Source organism: Pseudorca crassidens, chromosome 10 (assembly GCF_039906515.1).
Source record: "Pseudorca crassidens isolate mPseCra1 chromosome 10, mPseCra1.hap1, whole genome shotgun sequence".
Lineage (NCBI taxonomy): Eukaryota > Metazoa > Chordata > Mammalia > Artiodactyla > Delphinidae > Pseudorca > Pseudorca crassidens.
In genome coordinates, this window is record NC_090305.1 from 33,180,224 (window position 1) to 33,203,373 (window position 23,150).

General features: G+C 36.8%; 1 protein-coding gene across 6 annotated transcripts in view; it reads right to left on the bottom strand.

Moving 5' to 3' along the window:
* The window catches only part of UBR2 (ubiquitin protein ligase E3 component n-recognin 2), a 115,906-nt gene that overhangs the window by 72,438 nt on the left and 20,318 nt on the right, over nucleotides 1-23,150 (bottom strand). For 5 of the 6 annotated variants that reach the window (XR_010946828.1, XM_067752922.1, XM_067752921.1 and 2 more), the window contains exons 3-4: nucleotides 8,677-8,755; nucleotides 6,494-6,607 (exon numbers count right to left, since the gene is read on the bottom strand). The exons of the other annotated variant lie outside the window; for it this stretch is intronic. Coding sequence is in view for 4 of the 5 variants with exons in the window: in XM_067752922.1 (XP_067609023.1) it covers nucleotides 6,494-6,607; nucleotides 8,677-8,755 (193 nt within the window). In the remaining variant the exon portion in view is untranslated. The remainder of the gene's footprint in view (nucleotides 1-6,493; nucleotides 6,608-8,676; nucleotides 8,756-23,150) is intronic. 6 annotated transcript variants of the gene reach the window in all.

The following is a 23,150-nucleotide window of genomic DNA, read 5'->3' on the forward strand; positions in this document are numbered from 1 at the left end:
TCCCATTCTGCCTCCCTCCTCAAAACACTACTGTAAAAAGCTGACATCTTCCAGCTTCAGCTTCTCTTCAATTTGATCCCATACGTTACATCTCAGCAAATCAAACTTCCTAAAACATTCTCTTCATAATAATCCACAATCCTGAATCATATGAACCACAATATTCCACGGCACTCCAATGCCTAACAAATAAATCTAAAAATTTTAGAATGGCATTCTAGGATCTTTAAACCTAACATCAAACCATGGTTACAGCTTCACATCCCTCTAATCCCCAATTTCCAGAATAAACAAAGGAATGTTATCTAAGGATGGACAAGTAATATTTAGTTTTATAGGTATAAAGGAGAACCTGATTTTGAGGATTCTAAAGGGGAGAAGTCAACAAGGTCAGAAAACTGCTCCTCGATGTTGTTAAGAATCACTCACTTTCTCTCAGCGAGTCAAGCTGTGTATGTATTTAACAGAGAACTTTGTATATTAGACTTAACAGTGAGTAAGTCACTAAATTTCAAGGTTAACGTAAAAAAGTATTACTATAAACATACTCTAAGGTTATCTTTCAGTCAAGGTTGGCAAAATGTTTTACACAATCTAATCTTAATGCTTTATCAAATCTAAACATGTTATTTAGCTTAATGGCTAAATAGTGTTATATTCATCTCTCAATAAGAAAATCAATATATTCCAACATCATTGAATGGGAACCAGTACATTCTTGAAAATATACATAAGGATACAGAACATTTCTGTGCATCTTCACCAAGGATCAGCTTAGTGGAACTGATATAAAACAAATGGAGAAGGAGAATAATGTCAAGGATGAAGGAAAAAAGACAAAGATTCCTAAAGGAGATGGGTCTAGGGCTTAAAGAATGTAAGAAGTAAGAAAAAGATTTTCCAAAGTCTTATAGCACTTTTTACCTACAACTCTTCTCAATAAACTGCTTTATATGTCCCATCAAAAAAAAATTTTTTTTATACTGCTACCAAGGTTTGCTACTATTTCTTATGGAGACTTTAGAAGTTAACATGGCAAAACCACCTGCTACCAAGAAGGTACTGGAACTGGTACCTTCTGGCGATTCATAAAAGAGTGGCTATTAATCATAATACGAACCTCACACTGTACTAAAATAGAAAGTAGAACCAAAACTCAGTTTTCTTCGTGATACTATCTCACTATACAGTCATTCCATTTCTTACAATTAAATCCCATAATACAAGACATTTAGAGGATTGAAGAATTATGATAAACAGGATATATAAGAATTAAATGGTGTTGGGACAGAAACAACCGCCAATTCTTGAGAATCCAAGCCAGCAGTGTCCAAACTCTGTTCTAAAAATCCCAGGGCCTGGTAGAGATGTTTCCTATTTGAAATACACACCAGTTTAAAAACATATGATTATCCATATTTTAATTATTTTTTTATTTTTTTGCGGTACGCGGGCCTCTCACTGTTGTGGCCTCTCTGGTTGCAGAGCACAGGCTCCAGACGGGTAGGCTCAGCGCCATGGCTCACGGGCCCAGCAGCTCCGCGGCATGTGGGATCTTCCCGGACCGGGGCACGAACCCGTGTCCCCTGCATCGGCAGGCGGACTCTCAACCACTGGCGCCACCAGGGAAGCCCATGATTATCCAAATTTTTAAATGGCCTATGGATATAGATTCTTCTGCCATCTTTGTATGCACATGTTAACTTCTTGAAAATGGGTTACTGATTAAAAAACATTATTTCTGAAGTGAAGAGATGCTAGGCTGTGCAAGCCTACTCATGTACAACGGTAAATTAAACGTTATTTGAATAGACTTCTGTTCCAAGTGCTCGTATCACAGCATAAGTCAGTTGGAATGAGAAAATAAATAACCATCTTATCCTATGTTGTATTATCTAAGACTAATAATTGTTTTTCGTGACATTTATGTTAGAGAATGCAAGCCTTCATGAGTCAACTTTGATTTATTCTTCTTCCAAACTAGAAGAATAGCATGCTGTTAAAAAGGTTACCTGTGGTTGGGACTTCCCTGGTGGTCCAGTGGTAAAGAATCCGCCTTATGATGCAGGGGATGCGGGTTTGATACCTGGTCAGGGAACTAAGATCTACATGCTGCAGGGCAACTAAGCCCATGCGCCACAATACTGAGCCCGCGTGCCACAAACTACGGAGCCCGTGCGCTCTGGAGCCTGCATGCCACAACTAGAGAAGAGAAAACCTGCCACCACAACTAGAGAGAAGCCCACGCACTACAATGAAGAGCCTGCGCGCTGCAACGAAAGGTCCCGTGTGCAGCAACTAGACCCAATGCAGCCAAAAAAATCAATCCATCTTAAAAAAAAAGAAAAAAAAGTAAGCACATATTATAATAGAGTTTAACTGTTGTCATATGCAAATAAGGTATGAATGAGGGTTTTCTCCACACTGCCCAACTAAAACTAGAAATAAACTAGAAACCAAAGTTATGAATCGACTTTCTAACAAGAAATAATATACATTCCAACTTATAAAAAATAAATTCATTAGTAATACTGCTTTTATCTGTTTATTATTGGGATTTCTTAATTAAAATTTTATTTAAAAAAATTCCACTGCCAAAAAATGTTTTCAAAAACCAGTATACTGTACTGTCAGAATTGTCTATACTACCTAGGTTTAAAGCCCAGCTCTAGCACTTACTGTGTGGGACACTGTAGGCAAGTTTCTTAATCTAAGACTCAAGCTTCCGCAGCTATAAAATATGGGTAACAGTAGTATTTATCTTACAGGGTTGTTCTGAGAATTAAATGATATAAACCAAGAATCGTATTTAGTATGATATTCAGCTACTAGTTACCACTGATCTGTATTCAAATGGGATGAAAGCAGCATTGATAAGTGAAAATTTCAGATAAAAAATTTTTCACTGAGGTTGTTCATTCAGTTAATATACGTTATTGAATTAAATTTCATTCCAAAAAGGATTTACAGCAACTTTTTTTGGCCAAGTGCAGCTTGTGGGATCGTAGTTGCCCGACCAGGGATTGAACCTGCACTATTGGCAGTGAAAACATGGAGTCCTAACCACTGGACCTCCAGGGAATTCCCCTTCAGCAACTAGAATACATCCAGTGTAATAAAACAGTATTAAAAAATAGATATACAAAGCAGGTAAAATGAAAATAAAGGAAGTAAAATAAACTGAAGTCAAGATAACATCTATTTATAAATGCCAATCATATAAATTTCCATACAGCTACTACAGACAAGCTGTTTTCAAGATGCCCCAACAAAAGGAAACACAGTCAGTTACGAGACTCACACCAAGAGAAACGTAACATTTCCTAATGCAGAGACCTAAGACAAATTTCTTACGGTTTTTATAAAGATCAACAAAGGAGACACTAGGAAAGGTACCATCCCACCAGCCTCTGTACTCACCCCCCATGCTCAAGGGCCCATTTGGAAAACTAGTTGGGCATTTATTGTCACGGTGATGGAAGATGCTATTACCATTTAATGAGTGGGAATTAGGTACAATAAACACAGTGCTTCTGACAGTGTATACCTGGAGTCAGTAAAGTTTTTCTATAAAAAGTCACTAAGTATTTCAGTTTTTGCAGGCTACAGGGTCTCTGTCATAGCTACTCAGTTTTGCTGTTGTAGTGGAAAAGCAGCTATAGATAATACATGAACAATTAAGCGTGGCTATGTTGCAATAAAATTTTATTTATGGATAATGAAATTTGAATTTCACATAATCTTCACATGCCACAAAATACTACCCTTATTGATTTTTCTTCAACTATTTAAAAATATAAAAACCATTCTTGGATTATGGTGGTGCCAGTAACACGTTGCAGACAAGATCCGGCCTGTGGGGCCAGGGTTTGCTGATCCCTGGCCTGTACAATGAAGAATGTCCCACCCCAAATGCCACAAGTTGAGAAGACCTGTGGAACTTCTAAACACTACCCCAACAGAAGTATATAATAAAATTTTTTACAACTTTTTCTTAAGATGTAGGCTGAATGTATAACAAAAAAATTACATTCAATAAAAACAATCCTATGACAGGCTAAAGAGGTTCATTTCAAATATTATATAGCTTTCTTCCATTTCAAGCATAAAATAGAAAAACCCTAGATAATGTATGGATTTAGTGAGTGGGGACCAGGTATGCTAAATATAATGTTATCTGTTATCTTTTTAATATCTTATAGTCTTCTCGAAGACTTCATTTCTCTTAACTGAATTCTTAAATAGGAATTAAATGGCAAAGTCTGGAGGTTCGATTCTCTGTCAAGTTGCTGTAATATATATTCTCCAGGCAGAACCATACAATTTCAGCCAGGCAGGTTATTTTGCTGGCATCTTCTAAAAATTCAGGAAACTAACCAAAGTCTTCATTATTTGATAGCTACCCCGCTAATATATGAGGATAAAGCCAAGAGAGTAACTGCAGGCAGATTCATAAGTTTTCTTAGAAAATTTAAAGCGAACAATCTGGTGGTATCTAGTACATTCATAATGTTGAGCCACAATCACCTCTATCTAGTTCTAAAACATTTCTATCACTTCAACAAAGTAAAACCCCTTACCCATTAGGCAGTTTTTCTCCATTTTTCCCTTCCCTATTCCCTGGCAACCACCAGTCTGTGTTCTCTACAGATTTATTTATTCTGGATATTTCACATAAATGGAATAATACAGTATGTGACCCTTTGTGTCTGGCTTCTTTCACTTATCCTGATGTTTTGAAAGTTCATCCACGTTGCAACATGTATCAGTACTTCATTCCTTTTTACAGCTAAGTAATATTACACTGTATGTTTATCCATTCGCATACTGATAGACATTTTGACTGTTTCCACCTTTTGGCTATTATGAATAATGCTGCTACTAATGTGTGTGCATGTACTTATTTGAATACTTGTTTTTAATTCTTTTGGGTATATACCTAGAAGTGAAATTACAGGCTTACATGGCAATGTTTAACATTTGAGGAATAGCCAAACTGTTTTCCACAGTGCTAAATCATTTTGCATTCCCACTAGCACTGTACAGAGTTCCAGTTTCTCTATAGCCTCGCCAACACCTATTTGCCACTTTTTTGATTACAGCCATCCTAGTGGGTGTGAAGTGGTATCTCACTGTGGTTTTGATTTACATTTCCCTAATGACTAATACTCTTGAGCATGTTTTCATGTGTTTGTTGGTCACTTGTATTATATCTTCTTTGGAGAAATGTCTATTCAGGTCCTCTGGCCACTTTTAATTGTGTTTTTTGTTGTTGAGTTGTAAGATATATATTCTGGATACCAGACACTTATCAGATATGACTTGCAAATATTTTCTCCCAGAGTCCTGAAGTTTTACACTAGCTTTCAATTTTTTTTCAAAAGCAAAACCATTTTTTCCAAATATGTCTTTGTTTGCCTTGCTTATATTTTTATATACAGAATGCCAACCCAGTATGTAAGAGATAAAAACAGAGCTGCTCCAATTGCAGTGGAGAAATCTGAAACCCTGATCACTTGGCATCTCTCTGTAGCAAATCCTAGAGCACATGCACAAAGCAAATGAAACACAAATATATGTTTTCTATAGCACTGAATCATTCTGCACAAATTTTCATCTGTCTAAAACACAGTGAAACACAGTCTAAAAGATACTGTCCTACACCATAAGTTCTCTGGTCGTTCTGTTAAAATATCTGAGACCAGGAAGACATGTGCACTAGGAAGGACTATTAATGTCCACTTGCCCCAAATTGGTATCAGACCTACTTACAAACAATGCATAAGTTCTTTTAATGTACCCCACCTCTCTGCCATTTAAAATTAAAATCTGAAATAAGGATCTTAAATCAAACATCAGATTGTCACAAACAGCAGAGTTTCAAGTATTTGTTTAGTGAGAGCCCATTATATCATTACAAATATCATTTAGAGAAAAATAATAAAGGATCAACAACAATTTTAGAAAGCACATATTTACAGCTGGAATGAGTGTAACTTGTACTGAGCTATCATCCCAGTGTTTGGTCTCATCACATATCCAATGACATTGATTTACCAGGAGATGATGAGTAGGATTGGCTGCCATATAGGACTACAGAAAAGAAATGTATCTGATCTACAAAGTCTTAGTCACAACACAAACAAAAACAACTAAGTTAACTGATCTACATATATAGGAAAAATAATCCCTTTAATAATAAATGAGGACTTAAAAAAACTCATATATGCTTAAAATAAAACAAACAAATGCAAAAGTCCAAATTAAATTAAATTTCTAGAATTTCAAGTGTGTTCTACTAGTACTGGTATGCCATCCATAAAATGCAAAAAACTTTCGAAGTATATACTTGGTCACTGTTAATAGTGAGAGGACTATTGATATTTTACTTATCCATTGCTATATTATAACCTAATTCTTATGTCTGAAAATATTTCAAACACATGGTTAAGACAGTATTTCCTTAGGAACAATTTTGTGAAAATGTTTTTACCTCTTCTTCCTCAATTTCAGAGGTGTTAAGTTCATGTTTCTGACAGTAAGGACCCTCTTTCCAAGCTTCAGTATCACCACAGTCACAGAAACCTCCACCTCCTGATGTTGTCATCTTGAAAAAAAATTGTAAAGTATCTTGTCAATAAGTATTTACTGAGGTCTACTGGATTATAAATAGGAATATCAAGTGCTAAGGAAATAACGTTGCTGAAGTGTTAATTTCTTTGGAGGGATAAAATTAAATAAAATGCCAAACCTCTCAATGTTTTAAAGCTGATTTTAAATAAGCCTATAGGCTAATTTAAGTGATTTCAAAATAAAATAAGCTATTCTGTAGTGTCTAGCAAGCTACAGCTATTTTAAAGAGGTAAAATATGTCCACTTGCATGACTTCCTAATTAGGAAAATAACAAGGGCTTTCTTGCTAGGTTTTGGCTAAATTGGTATACTGTTGGTATCTATGCTACCAGGTTATAAACGTAACAGATGCAAGAGTGACAAAGATTCCTATAGCTGCTGTCTTCTACAAAAGTCTAATAAGAGTGCATCTGCATTAGAGAAAGTGACCAAAAAAACTACAGAAATAGTTTATTTTTCTTTTCTAACACTCTCTAAATAGCATTCTTTGAAAAGGAAACATGGAGTGCCTAGTCATAAAACCTTTTACCACCTGTGGGCTTCAAAATTATTCATGCTTCCTTAAGATGTAGCAATGATTCAAGGAATCTAGCAAGATAAAACCTATTATTTAATAATTAGTAGACTGGAAATTTTGCTTTTTTAAAAAATACTGTGAGAGTTTATGGATGGGTATGAGAAGGAAATTTTAGAAAGAGCCTTTCATATTTTTCCCAAAGTATTTGTGTGTTACATATCACAAGGTAATTAATGTAAACTCACAAATGACAGTTATTCTTAGGGGCTGCAAAGATATATGCCAAGAAACACGGGCAGGCAGCCATATGGAAAATGATAACATCACCCTATAGCTTTTATGCGTGTTCTGGTAATCAAAGATAGGTAGAACAGTTTAAAGGAAACTAGGATTCTCTTACTGATTTATGAAAATAAAAAGAACATATAGGGCTTCCCTGGTGGCGCAGTGGTTGAGAGTCCGCCTGCCGATCGGCAGGGGACACGGGTTCATGCCCCGGTCCGGGAAGATCCCACATGTCATGGAACGGCTGGGCCCATGAGCCATGGCCGCTGAGCCTGCGCGTCCAGAGCCTGTGCTCCGCAGTGGGAGAGGCCACAACAGTGCAAGGCCCGTGTACCGCAAAAAAAAAAAAGAACATATAAAAATATGAATTCAATTTTGCAGCTGTTTTAGTTCACTGTTAACAATACTCGGGTAGAGTAAATAAAAACAAACAGGAGGAAAAGTCCTGAATCAAAAGTCTTGAATTAGTAAGACTGTAGTATTTCTTCTCTATTTTTATTTGAGATTAGGGTGAAAAGTTCCAGCTACTAACAGTTCCCTAAATTTTTGAATGTTCATAGCTCTGTCTTCAGCTTCCAGTAGAGGAACCAGGACAGGCTTAGCAATAATCTGCCTATGTATTTTGTATCCCTGACTTAAAAGCAAACATACTTGATTTTTGGAAAAGTACTGATTGCGTTATAGCAGTTAAAAAAAAATTGATTAGTCTTATGTTCTGAATTTGGCCCTTTTCTACATTGTAGTAGATGCCTCTTTAATATTAAGAAATGACAATTCTGTAGAAGCTGACCAATAGATAGAACCATTTCTTAATGGTATAATCCTGTCACTTTTACTTCATTGCTCACTCATCTCCCTTCAGAACCTCCCTCTTGCATTTTAACTCTCACCTTTATCCTCTAATTTTTGATAACTTGCTTTATAAACCTAGAATTATAAAGATAATAAACATTAAAAAAATAACAAAACAAACTAGTTGAAAACCAATACTGAAAGAGCTGTTATCTATAGTCTTTTAAACAGCTAAACTATAGCTGTTATCTATAGTCTTTGATGTGTTCCATGAAATCTGGATTCATAATTCATCTCTACACTGCCATCGTATGTTTAATGGTATTTGAGTAACACATTTCTTAAACCACTCTCCCCTGTTTCAGTGTTAAATCTTGGAATTTTGAGAAGAAAAGGTATTGAGTATAAAATTCAATACTAGGTGTGGTTATTATCTGGATATTACTAACCCTATATCGATGGTCTCTGTGAATACTTCCCAAAAAGCACTCCATGCATAAAACACAAGTTGGATCAACTGCACAGTCTCTGTAAAGTTAAAGAAAAAAAAAAATCAGAGTGTCATAAAATAACTGTATATTTTACCACATAACATTTCAAACTGGAATCCATCTTGGAAGAGCCAGAATAGTGAAATGCCTTAGTGTTAGAAGAAAAGAAATTATTTTTCCCAAAGATCTATCAGATCTTTGATCAATGCAGTCAGCTTAAGAACCTGCTTCTCATACTGGATGTGCACTAGGGGGTCTTAGAAGGCACATATTACTAGAATGGCAATTTTCCCTAAAGATTTGGGGAAATTCTATTTTATATTAAAACATACAGATGTATATGGAATAGATTTTAAATATTATAAATTCTTAAGATATTTTAACTAATTTAAATGGTAATAACGTATTAAGTGTTCAATATACAAGCTGACATGGGTCTCCACACTCCGTCTGTATATCTGATGGTCACACAAACCTATGGTTCATAAGACATCCTGATGGGGGAGTAGGAGTTCCACAAAGTGAAGGGGTTGACAGTGGTGCCTTCGATCATTTCATTTGCTTTTATCATACTGCCATTTAGATACATTTACAGATCATATCTTAAATAATTTCTATGACTCTATGAAATGAGATGGGGTGTCATGAAAATCTTTAAATTTCCCCTTATCCTTGTTTCTGTATCCTCATAGGCAACCACCCTACTATGCCTATTGTATGCCCTTTAATTTGTATGTGTTCTTGCAAAATGTTTTGAATGCATGTATTTAAAAAAAATTTATTTTTAAAATTGTAGTTGATTTACAATATTTTATTAGTTCCACGTGTACAGCAGAGTGATTTGGATATATATATGTGTGTGTGTATATATATATATTTCAGATTCTTTTCCATTATAGGTTATTACAAGATGCTGAATATAGTTTCCTGGGCTATACAGTAAATCCTTATTGTTTACTGAGTGCATGTATTTTTTTTTTGTGGTACGCGGGCCTCCCACTGCTGTGGCCTCTCCCACTGCAGAGCACAGGCTCTGGACGCGCAGGCTCAGCGGCCATGTCTCACGGGCCCAGCCGCTCCGCGGCATGTGGGATCTTCCCGGACCGGGGCATGAACCCGTGTCCCCTGCATCGGCAGGTGGACTATCAACCACTGTGCCACCAGGGAAGCCCCGAGTGCATGTATTTTTGATGTGTGCAAATTTTACTGTGTTATATCTCATTCTGTTCTTTTTCAATTCTGTAACATAATTCATTCATTTTGTATGTGTACATTTGATTTGCTGTTTCTGATTGGCATATAATATGCCATGGCATGTATCCAAAACATTTTTTCTCTCTACTATCCCTGCACCGGACACCTGGATTACCTCTAATGCCTTTCTACCAAATAATGCTGCAATGAATATCCCTGTAAATGTTTTCTTATGGATCTGACTGAGATTTTCTTCGGCATATAAACGCAAGAGCAGAATTGCTGGGTCATATACATATAGAGTTTTAATTCTGAGTGCCATGCTACTGTCCAGAGTGGCTACATGTGCCCCAGCAGTGTGTAAGAGTTTTTTTTTTTTTGTAAGAGTTTTTATAACCTGCATCTTCATCAGCATTTGGTTTTTATCTCGTTTGCTAATATGTGCCAGCTTAACATATATGAAATATCTTACTGTCTTTTTTTGTTTTTTTTTTTGGCTGCATTGGGTCCTCATTGCTGCACGTGGGCTTTCTCTAGTTGCAGCGAGCGGGGGCTACTCTTCATTGCAGTGCATGTGCTTCTCATTGCAGTGGCTTCTCTTGTTGCAGAGCACAGGCTCTAGGTGTGCGGGCTTCAGTAGTTGTGGCACACAGGCTCAGTAGTTGTGGCTTGCGGGCTCTAGAGCACAGGCTCAGCAGTTGTGGCACATGGGTTTAGTTGCTCCGCAGCATGTGGGATCTTCCTGGGCCAGGGCTCGAACCCGTGTCCCCTGCACTGGCAGGAGGATTCTTAACCACTGAGCCACCAGGGAAGCCCCTATCTTACTGTTTTAATTTGTATTTCTCTGACTGCTAATACATTTGAGCAACTCTTCATATGCTTACTGCTTTGAGGATTTCCTTTTCTATAAACTGCCTGTTTATATCCTTTGCCCATTTTTCTGCTGGGATTGCTTTCTTTATCTTGTTTATTTGCAGGAGTTTCCTATATAATCTAGTATAGAGGACATTAATCACTTGGCAATTTAAACATTGCAAATATTGTCTCCCATTTGTCACATGTATATTAGTTTTGCCCATGGGGTCCTTTGTTAAATAGAGCTCCCTATTTTGATGCAATTAAATTTACACAAAAATTCGTTTGTGCTTTGAGGTTTTAGAAGTTCCTTCCCCAACCCTAGGTCACAAAAATACATATGTTTTTAAAGAAAATAATTTTCTTCTATTAAACCTTTTGGTTTTACCTTCCCCATTTAGGTGTTTAATCCATCTGGAATCTACCTTTGCATATGACACAGGATAGAGATACTGTTTTACTTCTCCATATATAATGAGCTGCTTTTTCTAAAACCATTTACTAAACAACGTAACTTTTACCTATTGATTGTGCTGTCACCTATATAACATATTAAGTTTCCCATATATCCTTGGGTCTATTATCTAAGCTCTCTAAGAGTGATCTATTTGTTTGTTCTTATACTATTCCACATGGTATTACTATGGCTTTTTGTAGTATTGATATATCTTAATATCTGATAGGGTAAATTCCCCATTATTCTCCTTTTTTAAAGGTTGATTTAACTATTCATGAATTATTATTTATTCTTCTACACAATAAGTTTACAGAGTTCCTCGAAAATACCCAGCTAAAATTTTGACAGAGATTATTTGGAATTTATTGATAAGAGTAAATTATCATGTCCATGATTATTTCCTATATCTTTTATTGAAGTTTAAAATTTTTCTTAATGAGTCCTGTGTATTCTTGATTAGACTAATATCTAGGTACTTTCTAGGTTTTGTTGTTTTAATGATACACATTTTTTAAAAATTTCATTTTCTAGCTGGTTAAGGATGATGAAAAGAAATAGTATTGATTTTTAAGACCCTTGATGAACTCAAGGCAGTTTTAATAGTTTGCTGATTCTGTTTTATTCCCCTGAAGTAAATGTGTATAGTCTGTACATAATGACAATTTTATCTTTTTCCTTACAATAGTTATTCTTCTTCCCTTATACTGTTGACAAGGACTTCTAGTAATATGTTAAACAAAAGCAGTAATAGTAGGCATCCTTTTCTTACTTTAGGTATTAAAGTAAACACATCTAAGTATTATGTTCATTGTAGGTTTACTAAGAAAGTGCTCTTTTAGAAAGAATCAAGCATTTATCTTGTCTTTCCTATATAAACTGTGCCTCAGGGTTATCGAAGGATCGATGAGGACTGTTTCTTTCATAAAAGACTAGCTCATAAACAAAGAAGAGATGATAAATTAGAGTAGCAACATTTTGCTACCCCCTAATGAATAACGATCCAGGCAGCAAGCATCAGTGACTGCTAAAACATTAGGCAAAAAGGCTGATGGAGGGACTTCCCTGGCAGTGGTTAAGACTCCGTGCTTCCAACGCAGGGGGCACAGGTTAAATCCCTGGTTGGGGAACTAAGATCCCACATGCCACAGGGCGCGGCAAAAAACATCAATAAATAAGAGGCTGCTGGAGACCTTCACGATGGTTACTTGTGCCAGGTGCCTAAACCCACTGATCAATTTTAACAAAAGCAGCCAAGCATCATATACTTCCTGATATTAAGAAGTTATGCATCAGGCTTCCTTGGTGGCGTAGTGGTTAAGAATCTACCTGCCAATGCAGGGGACACAGGTTCGAGCCCTGGTCCGGGAAGATCCCACATGCCGTGGAGCAACTAAGCCCGTGCGCCACAACTACTGAGCCTGTGCTCTAGAGACCTTGAGCCACAACTACTGAGCCCACATGCCACAACTACTGAAGCCCGCGTGCCTAGAGCCTGTGCTCCACAACAAGAGAAGCCACCGTAAAGAGAAGCCCGTGCACCACAACGAAGAGTGGCCCCTGTTCCCTGCCAACTAGAAAAAGCCCGCGCAGCAACGAAGACCGAATGCCGCCAAAAATAAATAAAAATAATAAAGTTGGGCTTCCCTGGTGGCGCAGTGGTTGAGAGTCAGCCTGCTGATGCAGGGGACACGGGTTCGTGCCCCGGTCCGGGAAGATCCCACATGCCGCAGAGCGGCTAGGCCCGTGAGCCATGGCCACTGAGCCTGCGCATCTGGAGCCTGTGCTCCGCAACGGGAGAGGCCACAACAGTGAGAGGCCCGCGTACCGCAAAAAAAAAATAAAAATAATAATAAAGTTCGTTAAAAAAAAGTTATGCATCAATAATCATGAAATTATTATCCACCCCCCCCAATAATAGAAGTTAATCAAGCCTAACTACCTGTTTCGAGGAAAGACAGGGAAAAAAGAAACATTTAAGCAACACCATGGGGCCACAATCAGCCAAATCTAGAATGTGGAAAATTCCATAGAACAAATGACCTGGTTTCCTAGTAACATAATGGAAAAAAGAAGGAAGGAAAGAGGTAAAAGAGCTATTATAGTTTAAAAGAAAAAACGAAGAATAACAGCCAAATGCAATGTGTGAACTCTAAATTCACAGTTATGAGTCAATCAGGACAATTTCAACTCTGCTAGACAGCAGATAATATTAAGGAATTAGTGTTAATTATTTTAGGATATTAATGGTTATAGAGAAAAAAGGTACATACTCAGTATTGATTAAAAAGAGCATGTTGTCTGGAATATGCTTCCAAATAATCTAGCAGGGCAGGAAAAAAGTGTATGAGAGTGTATGTGTGTGTATATAGATTAAAAAGAGTTGCCATATATTGATAATTGCTGAAGCTGAGCAATGATTACCTGTCACGTCTATTGTACCACTCACCCTACCTTTATTATGTTTGAAACTGTCTATAATAAAAAACTTTAAAAATCTAATATACAAATACTCAATAAAGTTCCCTTATATATTCTTCGTTTGCTAAGAATTAAATCACAAACAATAATTGAAATACATGAAATGCTTTTCTGAATCAAATCAGAAAAACATTTTTCTTTTCTCAACTATTAAAATGGTGAATTACATCAATAATTGTTTTAAAGATGAACTACCTTTGGATTGTTAAACTAAATTCCATTTGATCATGATGCATGACTCTTTTAGTATATTCTTGGATTCAGATAGCTAATATTTTATTTAGGACCCCTTTCATCTACATTAATAAGGGAAATGGCTTTATAATATCTCCTCTTGAATTTATCAGGGTTTCAAATCAAGCTTATTAAGTAGCTGCATAAAGAGTTAGGCAGTTTTCACTCTTTCCCTCGTTTCTGCAGTAACTTGTTTAAGAAAGGAATTAACTGTTCCTTCAAAATTTGATAGAACTTACCCATACACAGACATCCAGGTATGCGATTTTTGGGAGGGAAGATCTTTGATTACCATTCCAATGTTTTCATACTATATTCAAGTTGCCTATCATTTTCCTACAAATCTATCCATTTCATCTACATTTTCAATTTCTTTTTAGCATTTACTTATTCATAATTCTCATATTTCAGAGGTTGTCAAACTTTCTTAGTTCATGGCATCTTTAGTGTCTCAACAGTTTCTTTCAGGGTATCACTAGACCAAATGAAACACCTAATCATTCTATTTATCAAACAGACTCAAAGAACTTAGTACCTGTTAGGCACTGCACAATTTCTCAAATCTTAGAATCAGACTGGATACTGCCACCCTCATTTCTTATTCCACAGGTATTTGCTTTTTAATCACAACAACGGAGAGGGCCCAGCTTCGGCAAGAAATGACATCACTAAAAGGAATGCAGTGAGTGTACGTCTCAATCTTCATTCTGAATTTTATATATGTGTATCTTCTCTTTTCTTACTCAGTCTTCTCAGAAGACTACCTTAATAATTCCAGAGAGTAAGTATCTCAACTTTTTACTTTTGCTTCATTTTCTGATCTTTTTATTTCCTTTCTTCTTTTTCCTTTGAGTGTGCTCAATTGTTCTATTTCTACAAACTTCCTGAACTCAATGTTTACCTTATTTTTCTTTTTTATCTTTGAAATAATTTTATTTATAGAAAAATTGCAAAAATAGTAGAGTTCCTTTACACCCTTACCAAGCTTTCCTTAATGTTAACCATAGTACAAGGAAATTGGACAAGGAAATTGTACCAAAAACATTGGTACAATATCATTAACTACAGACCTTATTCAAATATCATTGGTTTTCCCACTAAGGTCCTTTTTTTCTTTTCTGGATCCAACATAGGCTCCCACATTACATTAAATGTAATTTCTCCTTAATCTCCTCTAATCTCCAAAAGATTGACAGTTCCCCAGTCTTTTCTTGACTTTGAGACCATAACCCTTTTGAAGAGTACTGGTTAGTTATTTTGCAGATGTTCCACAATTTGCATTTGTGATGTTTTCATGATTAGACTGAGTTATGCATTTTTGGCAAAAACACCAGAGGAATGATGCTGTGTCTTTCTCAGTGCATCATAACATGGGGCACGTGTTGATTTGATATGCTTTATTACTGGTGATGTTACCTTTGCTCACTTCATTAAGATGGTGTCTGCCAGATTTCTTCACTGTAAAGTTGTTATTGTTCCTTTTGTAATTAAATATATTTGGGGAGATACTCTGTGACTATGCAAACATCCTCCTATTTCTCCTCAAAATTTCATCCACTAGCTTTAGCATCTATCAATGGATCTAGACTACAATTATTACTGTGTTACTTGCCTAATGATGATTTTCTGTTTTATTTATTAACTGTAACTCTTCAATACAGGAAAACTACTGAAAACATCCCTTCTCTCCCGCTTATTTACTCAAAGAGTATGGACTCATGGATATTTATTTTATTCTATGGGTTATAATTTAATACTATCATTACTTATTTCATTACCCAAATTGTTTTAGCTATGGCCATTGGGAACTCTTTCAGTTTGGTCCCCATGCCCTTTCAACAGGCCCTGTTCCTTTTTGAGGACTTTCTTACCTCTGGCAACATAACATGTTCCAGGCTTATTTTTTATCTTCCTTGTCCCAGCCCTGGAATCAATCATTCCTCCATGGAACTCTGATTCTTTTTATTGGACAATGGTATTTAGAAACCAGTATTTGGGTACCAGGTATGCTCACTGCTATGGTAGTTTCATTGTTTCTAGGCCCTTTTCTAGGCAGACACAGCCAGGAAATGTATGTTTGTATAGTTTATTTTTAACCTTTCTTTTTTTGGGCAAACATTTTAAAGTTATACATTTCCTTCTAAATACTACTTTAGCTATGCCCCCCAAATTTCAACATGTAATCTTATACTCAGTTCTGTTTCTAAATTTCCTCAGTACTTTCAGTGATTTTCTTTTACCTAATGTTAGTTCTCAACATTACTTAATGTTAGTTCTAGCAATGTTAGTTCTCAAACTTTGTTTAACCTACTCTTTTGTTATTTGTTTCTAATTCTTTTTGCAATAAATATAGTGGGAGAACAATCTGCATGGCTCTAAGCCTTGAGAATTAAGTGAGGTTTGGTCTTTAAGACAAAATATACAGGTCACTTTTTAATTTTATTTTATTTTATTTTATTTTATTTTATTTTATTTTATTTTATTTATTTATTTATTTTTGCGGTACGCGGGCCTCTCACTGTTGTGGCCTCTCCTGTTGTGGAGCACAGGCTCCGGACACGCAGGCTCAGCGGCCATGGCTCACGGGCCCAGCCGCTCCGCGGCATGTGGGATCTTCCCGGACTGGGGCACAAACCCATGTCCTCTGCATCGGCAGGCGGACTCTCAACCACTGCGCCACCAGGGAAGCCCCAGATCACTTATTTACAATTGAGATATAATTCACGTATTATAAAATTCGCCTTCTTAAAGTATACAACTTAGTGGTTCTTAATATATTTACAAGGTTGTGCAACTATAACCAACCAGAGCATTTAGAGAAATGTCTATTCAAATCCTTTGCCCATTTTTTAATTGGGCTGTCTTTCTGTGTCCCTTACGTTTTCTACCATAAATATTAAATTTGTCAAATATGGAAACTGCTACTTTAGCTTTCTTTCTTTTTTTTTTTGTGGTATGCGGGCCTCTCACTGTTGTGGCCTCTCCCGTTGCGGAGCACAGGCTCCGGACGCGCAGGCCCAGCGGCCATGGCTCACGGGCCCAGCCGCTGCGCGGCACGTGGGATCCTCCCGGACCGGGGCACGAACCCGCGCCCCCTGCATTGGCAGGCGGACCCTCAACCACTGCGCCACTAGGGAAGCCCTTTAGCTTTCTTTTGTATCATACTTTTTGCCTGGTATATTTTTCTCCACTGTTTCTATTCCTATTTTTAGCGACTTTCTGTTTTACTTTGCCTCTCACAGATAACATTTTTGGATTTTTAAAAATCTGAGAACCATTGTCTTTATATTTTTATATAATTATTAAGAAAAGTAAAGCCAGTGACTTGTCCTCTAGGAGCCCATCATTTAACAGAAAAGACAAATGTGCATAGTTACTGTACCAGTTGTTAAATGCCATTATATTAAAGGTAAGTTGGGGGTTGGTGAAAGCACCCATTTCCAAACTCTCTTGATCATGGATCCCTTTTATTAGAATGTTTAGAGCACACACCATCTATCTATATGTAAATATACTCATATTACATATATATTTATATTAATAAATTTATATTGATAGGTTATACATATGCACTGCTGTACTAATTACAGTCCCTCAATTATACTGTAACTGGAGTCCCAAGAGCGGCAAAAACAAGGCAGAAAATATATCTGAAGATACAGTAACCTAAATTTCCCAAATTTGGTTAAAGACATCAACTTACAGATCCAAGAAACTCAAGGAGCCTCAAGAAGATAAATACAAAGAACATATAGCTAGGCGTATCATAATCAAACTGTTAAAATTCAAAGATAAAGTAAAACACTTGAAGGCAGCTAGAGAAAGCCAACACATTTCACATAAGGGAATATAGATATGCTAATAAAAGCTGACTTATCATCAGAAACCATAGAGGTCAGGAGTGGATCAGGATCTTTAAAACACTGAAAAGGAAAAGAAAGTATCAACCCAGAATTCTATATTCAGGAAAATATGCTTTAAAAAAATGAGCACAGACTTGCGGTTTCCAGCCCAGCATGTAAGAAGTTTGGAGGTCGCCACTCTGTCCTAACAACAGTAAAAAGCTGAACAAACTGAAATATCAACAACTCTTCTTAGACAAGTAAGACAAGTGAAGTCATAGGGCAAACTGCTAACCCCAAAATTGGAGAGACCAACAGGTGAACACAGAGAATAACAACTTATGAGAGCAGAAAGCCACTAGCACAAACCTCCACAGGAACCAGTGCTGAGGTAGGGAAACATGAACTGTAATTAACCAACTGTTGAAGGCTCAGTGTGATCAAGTTTGAAAAATTAAAAATTCCAGGGGGACTCCCCTGGTGGCTCAGTGGTTAAGAATCCACCTGCCAATGCAGGGGACACGGGTTCGATCCTGGTCTGGGAAGATCCCACATGTCGTGGAGCAACTAAGCCCGTGCACCACAACTACTGAGCCTGAGCTCTAGAGCCTGTGAGCCACAACTACTGAAGCCCGTGAGCCACAACTACTGAAGTCCGTGTGCCACAACTACTGAAGCCCGCATGCCTAGAGCCCGTGCTCCGCAACAAGAGAAGCCACCGCAATGAGAAGCTTGTGCACCGCAATGAAGACTCAACACAGCCATTAAAAAAAAAAAAATTTCCAGCAACCTGGTCATTGGGGGTCCCATACTTTAGTGACTTTAATTTCCTGGAGTTCTACTAGGTTCTCACAGTGAATATCAGAGAAAAATTCTCTCGTGCTTCCAGCAGAAGATGGGTAAAAGGAACCACTTTGAAATATTCCAGAGCATTCTATTCTTAACAAAGTCTGCCTGCAGAAGAAACTATTTAATCAGAGCCTAACCTGCTGGGGTATTATCAGTCAAACTGACCTGAAAGAAGGGAAATACCCAATTCCAGCCCACTCTAGCCATCCTATCCCAACTAAAGGGGGAATGCAGGGGCATTGAGAAACACATGTGAAGTTCACAGCTCAGAGGTACAGGCACACTAAAAGACTGAGACTTAATCACACGACTATGGAATGCTTCTACTCCCTGACCCATTACCACCACGTTATTTTTTTTCCTGTAACACATTTTCTAGCAGATGCTTTTTGTTTTTTTTAAATTTTATTGAAGTATAGTTGATTTACAGTGTTGTGTTAATTTCTGCTGTACAGCAAAGTGACTCAGTTATACATATATATATATTCTTTTTCATTATGGTTTATCACAGGATATTGAATATAGTTCCCTGTGTTATAATGTACCCTGTTGTTTATCCATCCTATATACAATAGGATTGCATCTGCTAAGCCCAAGCTCCCAACACTTCCCCCCTCACACCCCCCTCTCCCTTGGCAACCACAAGTCTGTTCTCTATGTTTGGACTATTTACAAGATCCCTTTTACCCAGTATATCACATGTCTAGCGATCAAAAAAAATTATAAGACACACTAAAAGACGAAAAAATACAGTTTGAAGAGACAGAGCAAGCATCAAAATCAGACTCAGATATTGGAATTACCAGACCTGGAATTAAAAACAATTATGATTAATATGCTAACGGCTCTAATGGATACAGTAGACAGCCTGCAAGAACAGATGGGCAATATAAACAGAGATTGAAATCCTAAGAAAGAACCAAAAAGAAATGCCAGAGATCAAAAAACACTGAAACAGAAATGAAGACAGACTTTGATGGACTTATTGGTAGATTGGATATAGCCGAGGAAAGAATCTCTGAGCTTAAGGATGTCTCAACAGAAAGCTCTAAGGCTTATGTATGGGAGGGGAATTTGGGGGAGAATGGATACATGTACATGTATGGCTGATTCCCTTTGCTGTGCACCTGAAACAATCACAACATTGTTAATCTGCTATACTCAAGTATAAAATAAAAAGTTAAAAAAACCCAAACCTTTAAATATACGTCTTGGGGGAAAAAAGAAAGCTCTAAGGCTGAAAAGCAAAGAGAAAAAAGACTGGAAGGAAAACACAACAGAATGGCCACGAACTATGGGACACCTACAAAAGGTTTAACATATGTGTAATAGGAATACAAAAAAGAGAGGAACGAGAGAAAGGAACAGAATATTGAAAACAGTATTTATTGAGAATTTCCCTAAATGAATAGCAGGCACCAAACCATAAATCCAGGAAGTTCAAAGAACATCAAGTGGGATAAACACCAAAAAACCTTGTACCTAGGCATATCATTTTCAAACTACAGAAAATCAAAGATAAAGAAAAAATCCTGAAAGAAGCCAGAAGAGAAAAACAACTTACCTACAGAAGAGCAAAGATAAGAATTACATCTGACTTTTCCTCAGAAACCATGCAAGCAACAGGAAAGCAGAGTGAAATATTTCAAGTGTTGAAAGAAAAAATGCCTACCAACCTAGAATTCTGTACCTACAAAATTATTCTTCAAAAGTGAAGGTGAAAGGAAAACTTTCTCAGGCAAAGTGGACTTGGGTTAGTTGTAATATATCACAAATTCTAGGGCAACCACTGAAAAAGGTAAAAAGTATATATAACACTGATATGTTATGAAAGGAGTGGCTATATCAACATCTGATAAAATAGACCTTAAGACAAGGACTAAGTACAAGAATTAATAAAGGTCACTGATATTTCATAATGATAAAATATATCAGTATATAGCAATTATAAATATCTATGTATGTGGTTAATAAAAGAGCTTTTAGATACATGAAACATAAACTGATAGAACTAAAAGAAGTAAACAAATCCACAATTACATTTGGAGATTTTCATACCCCTTTTTCAGTAACTGAAAGAACTAGTCATAAAAATCAGTAAGTATAGAAGACCTGAATGGCACAATCAACCACCTTGTCCTAATTGACATTTATAGATTACTCATCCAGCAACTGCAAAATACACCTTCTTTTCAAGTGCATATGGAATGTACAAGACTGACCATGTTGCTAAGTCATAAAACAAGTCTCAATAAATTTAAAGATTGCAAACTTACAAAACTTTAATTGTGTTAGAAACCAGTTACAATATATCTAGGAAAGTCTCAAATATATGAAAATGAAACAATGCGCTTCTAAATAACCCACGGATTAAAGAATAAAATATGAGCACATTAAATCAAAAGTTAAGTAGAAAGAAGAATAAAAGTAGAAATCAAAAAAACAAAACAGATAAAAAAGAAAACTAACAAAGCCAAAAACTGATTCTTTAATCAGTTTTATTAATCTTTTCAAAGACAGAAAACACAAATTACTAATATCAGAATGGAAGAGGGGACCTCACTACAGATACCACAGATATCAACAGCATAAGGAAATATGCAGAGCTCTATGTCAATAAATTTGACATTATACAATGAAACATATTTCCTGAAAAGTACAGTGTACCAAAATTGCACAAGATGAAATGAAGCTCTAAATAACTCTAGTAAGCATCAAAGAAATTTATCAAAAACTTCCTCTGAAGAAAATACCAGGCCTTAGTGGTTTGTTTTACTGGAAAATTCTTCAAATGCTGAAGGAAGAACTCATACCAATTTTATACAAATTCTTCAAAAATATAGGAAAAAGGAATACTTCTCAATTCATTTTATAAGGCCAGCATAACTCTGCTCTACCAAAACCAGATGAAGACATTACAAGAAAGTGCAGGTTTATATTATTATTTTCTTTTTTAATTTTTAAAAAACATACAAATGAACTTATTTACAATACAGAAACAGACTTACAGATATCCAAAACAAACTTACGGTTACCAAAGGGGAAACGTGTGTGGGGGTGGTGGTGATAAATCAGGAGCTTGGAATGAACATACACACACTACTATATAAAAGACAGATAACCAACAAGGACCTACTATATAGCACAGGGAACTCTACTCAATATTCTGTGATAACCTATATGAAAAAAGAATCTAAAAAATGTATGTGTATGTATAACTGAATCACTTTGCTGTACACCTGAAACTAACACATCATTGTAAATCAACTATACTCCAATGAAATTAAAATATATATATATTTTTTTGTGGTACGTGGGCCTCTCACTGCTGTGGCCTCTCCCGTTGCGGAGCACAAGCTCTGGACGCGCAGGCTCAGCGGCGATGGCTCACGGGCCCAGCCGCTCCGCGGCATGTGGGATCCTCCCGGACCGAGGCATGAACCAGTGTCCCCTGCATCGGCAGGCAGACTCTCAACCACTGCGCCACCAGGGAAGCCCCTAAAATATTTTTTTTAAAAAAAGAATGGCAGAGGACAGGGAGAAGGAAGCTGAGCCCTGAATGATATGATTGAGCCACTGAATCAAGCAACCTGAAAGCTTGCCCCATCTCTGCACTTGCTGTTCTGACAGGTTTATGCTATAAGTGACAGTGTTTTATTAAGGTTTTTTTGTGTCTGTAATCCATGAAATGTACAGACACAAAAACACCTTAATAACACTAGTAAACTGAATCCAGCAATATATGAAAGTTACAATACATGATAATCAAGTAGAGTTTATCTCAGTAATGAAAACCATTTGGAAAAATATCAGTCAAGGCAATCATTAATGGAATAAAAAAGGAAAATTATGACAATCTCAATAGATGTAATAAAAGCACCTGACAACATTCAGTCATTTATAAAAAAACAAAAAACAACCAAACAAAAACACCACTCAGCAAACTAGGAATAGAAGGGAAAGTCCTCAATGAGATAAAGGGTGTATATCAGAAAACTATACCTAACATCATATTTAAGAGTAAAAGACTGAATACCTCCCATCCAAGGCAAGGATGTCCTACTTTCGCCAGTGCAATAAGGCACAAAAAAATAAAAGGCAGAAAGACTGTAAAGGAACAAATAAAACTGTCCATTCAGAGAGGACACAATTATGCAAAAATCCTAAGGAACAAAACCCAGAAGATAACAAAAACTACTAGAACTACTAAGCGAATTTAGCAACGTCACAGGACACAAGATCAATATTAGAACCCAACTGTATTTCTTTATATTCACAGAAGAAAACTGAAATTAAAACTAAGAAACTAGGGGCTTCCCTGGTGGCGCAGTGGTTGAGAGTCCGCCTGCCGATGCAGGGGACACGGGTTCGTGCCCCGGTCCGGGAAGATCCCACATGCCGCGGAGCGGCTGGGCCTGCGCGTCTGGAGCCTGTGCTCCGCAATGGGAGAGGCCACAGCAGTGAGAGGCCCGCGTACCACCAAAAAAAAAAAAAAAAAAAACTAAGAAACTAAAACTAAGAAA